The sequence below is a fragment of the Clupea harengus genome, chromosome 10 (genome assembly GCF_900700415.2).
Source record: "Clupea harengus chromosome 10, Ch_v2.0.2, whole genome shotgun sequence".
Lineage (NCBI taxonomy): Eukaryota > Metazoa > Chordata > Actinopteri > Clupeiformes > Clupeidae > Clupea > Clupea harengus.
This window is the reverse complement of record NC_045161.1, coordinates 19,888,029-19,893,028: the sequence shown is the minus strand read 5'-3', so window position 1 is coordinate 19,893,028 and position 5,000 is coordinate 19,888,029. Positions and strand designations below refer to the sequence as shown.

Here is a 5,000-nt window from a genome sequence, read left to right as displayed (position 1 = left end):
TGTATTCATTAATGACTTGTGTGTATCGTTTGAATTCGATGTGTATTCATGAATGACTTGTGTGTATCGTTTGAACTCGGATGTGTATTCATTAATGACTTGTGGGTATCCTTTGCATTGTAGCTCGGGCATGGGCTCATGTCTTAACAACATCCCACCGAAGCAGGAGTTTGTGTACCCGTCCACGGCCCCCGGGCAGGTGTACGACGCCGACGAGCAGTGCCGCTTTCAGTACGGCGTGAAGTCTCGCCAGTGTAAATACGGGGTACTCAGCATCCTCACCTCTTCTGCCTCTCTCGCACTCAAAGTCATGGACCTGTCTTTGGACACGTCGACTTTATTGTCATTATTATTATTATTGTTATTATTATTATTATATTATTATTATGAAGTGCTACAATAGCAATCCACAGTCATATTTTCATGCGTGAACTCTAATGGCTTAAAATGACATTTCGTAATCCCATAGGATGTCATGGTGGGCCTAACTATTCAAGTTACATTCAATAGTGACTGGTGTGCCTCAGGGATCTGTGCTTGGTCCGCTACCCTTTCCCTATTGTGTACCGCATCACTGAGCTAGTTGTTCAGTCAAATGGCCTCTCACAGGACAGCTAAACTGGGGGGTTCAGGCACTAGGCTCTGTAAAGCGCCTTGAGACAATTTTATTGTTTTGGCGCTATATAAATACAATTTAATTGAATTGAATTAAACTGCTGTCACCTATCCTAATGTCTGGAGGGCATGATGGCTTTTACGGTTACAATCAAGGTCCTCCTGAAAGGATGAGGAAAGACAGTGAATTAGCCTAAAGGATCAGTAAGGCAAAATTAATTTCCTGCAGATATGGCATTTATTACATTTAAAAATGTTGTGTGTGTGTGTGTGTGTGTGTGTGCGTGCGTGTGTGTGTGTGTGCGTGTGTGTGTGTGTGTGTGTGTGTGTTTTGTATGCCTGTGTGTCTGTGTTACCAGGAGGTGTGCAGTGAGCTGTGGTGTATGAGCAAGAGCAATCGCTGCATCACAAGCAGCATCCCTGCCGCCGAGGGGACCATCTGCCAGACCAACACCATCGAGAAAGGGGTGAGAACCTAGAACCCAACACTATAGAGAAAGGGGGTTGGCATTATAGGCATTATAGGAGAGATTTAATGAGCTGATTGCAGTGTTGCAGTGCCTGTGGATAGGGATACATCTGGCTGTGTGTGTGTGTGTATGAATATGATATGTCCATGATGGTGTTTGTGGCCTGTGTTTTCAGTGGTGCTATAAGCGGATGTGTGTGTGTGTGTGTGTGTGTGTGTGTGTGTGTGTGTGTGTGTGTGTGTGTGCGTGTGCGTGTGCGCGTGTGCGTGTGTGTGTGTGTGTGTGTGTGTGTGTGTGTGTGTTTTCAGTGGTGCTATAAGCATGTGTGTGTGTGTGTGTGTGTGTATGTGTTTGTGTGTGTGTATGTGCATGAATATGATATGTCCATGATGCTGTTTGTGGCCTGTGTTTTCAATGGTGCTATAAGCCGGTGTGTGTGTGTGTGTGTGTGTTTGTGTGTTTTCAGTGGTGCTATAAGCGTTTGTGTGTGCCCTATGGAACTCGCCCTCAGGGGGTCGATGGTGGGTGGAGCCTCTGGTCTCCGTGGGAGGAGTGCAGTCGGACCTGTGGGGGCGGAGTCTCATCATCTGTCCGTCACTGTGACAGTCCCAGGTGGGTGTGGTGTAAAGCAGGTACTGTTTCAGGGGGGAATAATCTGGAAAAACCCTACATGTTTTTTTTTAAACTGTATGAAAGCTAAAAAGTGCTGTATAACCATCTCCCTATATGTATATTATCACATATAACATTATGATTGCAGTGATCTACTAACCACCATCCCCGTAATGGACTCTAGTGTCACCTTACCAACCTGTGTTTTCCTATATTGAAAAACAAATAATCGACAAGTTGGCATAAAGCACTTTTATGTAAAAAAAAAAGCATTCACTTTCTTCTCATCAAAACACATTTGTGTGCGTCAAACAAAAACACTATTGCGTAACCAACAAAGCCTCTGATGTACACATTAATATGAGCCAGATAACAGGTTTTGAGTTGAGTAAGTGGGATTGATGGAAGGTGACAGGAAACGGGTGATATGAGTCGAGTAAGTGGGATTGATGGAAGGTTTACATGTAAATACGAGTCAGGAAACAGGTGATATGAGTCGAGTAAGTGGACTGGATGGAAGCCATGAGTGGGGAACATGACTTGAAACCAAAAGCCGAGAGCGGAGCAGGAATTCTTGTGTGAAATTACCATGCGATTGACTCCTCTTGTGAAATTGCCTTCAGATGTAATTCTCTCACGTCTCTGGTTCCAGGCCAACGGTTGGAGGGAAGTACTGTCTGGGGGAGAGGAAGCGTTTTAGGTCCTGCAATACCGATGTGAGTCTGTGACGTCCGAAGCTGTCCTCTATCCCACATTACTGTCTAATTGTCTTGACCGAGCAGCATTCACACACCCTGTTATCTTGGCACCACATCCTTAAAAGTATGTGTAAGAATTTGAGTTTAAAACATAAAAAAATGTACTAGAAGTAGCAACAGAATGTGAAGAAATAAGTGTTTTGATGTAATGTTATAAATGCCGATGCCCTGAGTTACCCAGATATCCACTAAAGTTAGCATGCTAACCAGCTAGGCATGGCCCGTCCCCCTTCATAATGCCACGTTGTACCTCAATAGGCGCTAGTGAGTCACTGTAGCAAAAACAGCAAGGCAAAGCCAGGATGCCATCACTGGCATAAGCCCACACTGTCAGGAGAGGGTTTTTTACTCGCTAAAATCCCATTTCAGAGGCTTAAATGATGAGAATTGGAATGCTCGATTTTTTTAAACTACAAAGCCTCGATTCATTTTCAGAGTGCTGGATTGAATTTACGAACTGACCCAAATAAGCATGGCTATCCTGTAGTTAGCGTCAACAAAAAGCTCAGTAGCAACACCCATCAGTTAACATTAATGGTTAGACCAAAGCCCTTATAATGTCTCTGGCTAAACTATCAACTAGCTCAAAAGCTTAAATGAAACGTGTGCTTAAAAGACATACACGGTCTGTTTGCCTCAACTAAGGTATTATGACAAACATGTATCAATTAATGTTGATAGAGACCGAGATTTCTGTCCGTCATATAAATGTTTTCATGCTACATGTAGCCTTCATCCTCCCCCACCTTCATCCTCCTCCACCTTGACTTCATCCTCCTCCACCTTCATCCTCCTCCACCTTGGCCAAACTTTTTGTTGACTTCTGCGAAGGGCGAGAGGAGGTAGCGGTGTGCAAACATGGTAGTACACTGCCCCCAATCTGCTTAAGCTCAATTTATGGTTACCCGTTTTCAGAAACACGCACGCGCAAGAGCCCCTTGGTTGCCCCTTGCGTGCTTTCGTACCCCTTCTCGCGTGCTTGCTTGCGTGCGTCTCCCAATTTTTGTAACTATCCAACAAGTCTACGCGAGCCGCACGCAGATCGAAAGGCTGTGATTGGTCCGCTAACTACATCCTTTCCGGAGTCTCACATTTCCGGTTTCATTCCCCATAATACCGGCATTTTTAAAAGCTAAGGCAGAACCCAGAACATTTTGAACATGAATCAGCAAAGAAGAGCCGATAGAGTGTGGATCGGGCCAAATTTTTCTGTCCGAGCCCGGCCCGTGTCCAATGTTCACTGTGTATGTGGACAAGACCAGGTATATAAACAAACCAACAACTTCCACGCCCACAGATGTCATGGGATAGTAGGCTTCTCTAAGGTCGTCTTCGGAAAAAAAAAAAGTTGCTCCACCAATTGTTCTGGCGGTGAATTGCGTCCCAACACGCACAACCCTTGGAGAACCATAAATGAAAACGAGTCCATCGACACAACTGCGTGGCCAGCCGCAGCCGCAGTCGCAGAACCATCATTCGGCCTTTAGGGTGGGGAGTATGAAATAATTTATCCAACGGCTAATCCATTAAAAGTAGTGCATTGAATTATGGGGAAAGCAAAATCGTATTAAAAGAAATAGAGTAAAATCTACAGTAATTGAGCAGGGCGGACCTTTTTATACTTTGTATATAATTATTTACACTGTTATTGTATCTGTTAATGAATAGATTTCTGAATGAATCTTCTGGTTGAATGAGTTCATTTAAAAACTGTGTGTATGTGTATGTTTCTAGGAGTGCCCGTCTGGGTCTCAGGACTTCCGTGAGATCCAGTGTTCGGACTTTGACAACGTGCCTTTCAGAGGGAAATTCTACACCTGGAAACCTTATAGAGGGGGTGAGCAAATAAACAAACACACGCACACACACGCACACACGCACACACACACACACACACACACACGCACGCACACACACACGGGGCGCGGCAGAAAATAGTGGTTTTCTTCAATTAAAAAATCATAGTAACTCTTCCATGCCCTCTCTGGTGGTAGTGGCCCACCTAACTAATGGAGGTCTGTGCTCTCTTACACAGTTTACACTGAAGTAAAGTCAAGGTGGGGAGGAAACACACGCAAGTGCTAGTGACACAGGAGGCATTTGTAACTTACGTTTGTAAACTGCCAGGAGTGGTGTACTCATCAGCATAGACATAGTTTAGACTGATCCAAATATTTTTACCAGTTGGAAACAGCTAATATGATCTATATTTATACACATTCTTTGAACTTTAAAATGTCATAAACCTTCATAATTGTTCTATTTAATTGTTCTGTTGTACGGTAACTCTTAGTCCAGCGTCCATGTTTGTTCGCAGAGAACCACCTCCTTAGACCATTTGTATGTGTTCATAAAGGTTCACAGCGAACTCAAAGAAAACGAACAACTGTTTGAAAAAGTTTGTAGACTTTTGTCTCTGTTTGCTATTGTGAGTGCACCTCAGGGCATATCTGCATGTCAACAGCATGTCCCAAAGGCCTAGGCAGCGCACACGATTGCCCTCTGACCCCGCTCGGAAGGTTATGCAAGATAAATCCAACTAACT

The 5,000-nt window shown here is 44.1% G+C and overlaps 1 protein-coding gene across 1 annotated transcript in view; it reads left to right on the top strand.

Moving 5' to 3' along the window:
• Positions 1–5,000, top strand: part of adamts10 (ADAM metallopeptidase with thrombospondin type 1 motif, 10) — a 42,565-nt gene that overhangs the window by 14,924 nt on the left and 22,641 nt on the right. Inside the window, exons 10-14 of the mRNA XM_031574323.1 lie at positions 124–265; positions 975–1,082; positions 1,552–1,697; positions 2,350–2,413; positions 4,190–4,292. Coding sequence (XP_031430183.1) covers positions 124–265; positions 975–1,082; positions 1,552–1,697; positions 2,350–2,413; positions 4,190–4,292 — 563 coding nt within the window. The remainder of the gene's footprint in view (positions 1–123; positions 266–974; positions 1,083–1,551; positions 1,698–2,349; positions 2,414–4,189; positions 4,293–5,000) is intronic.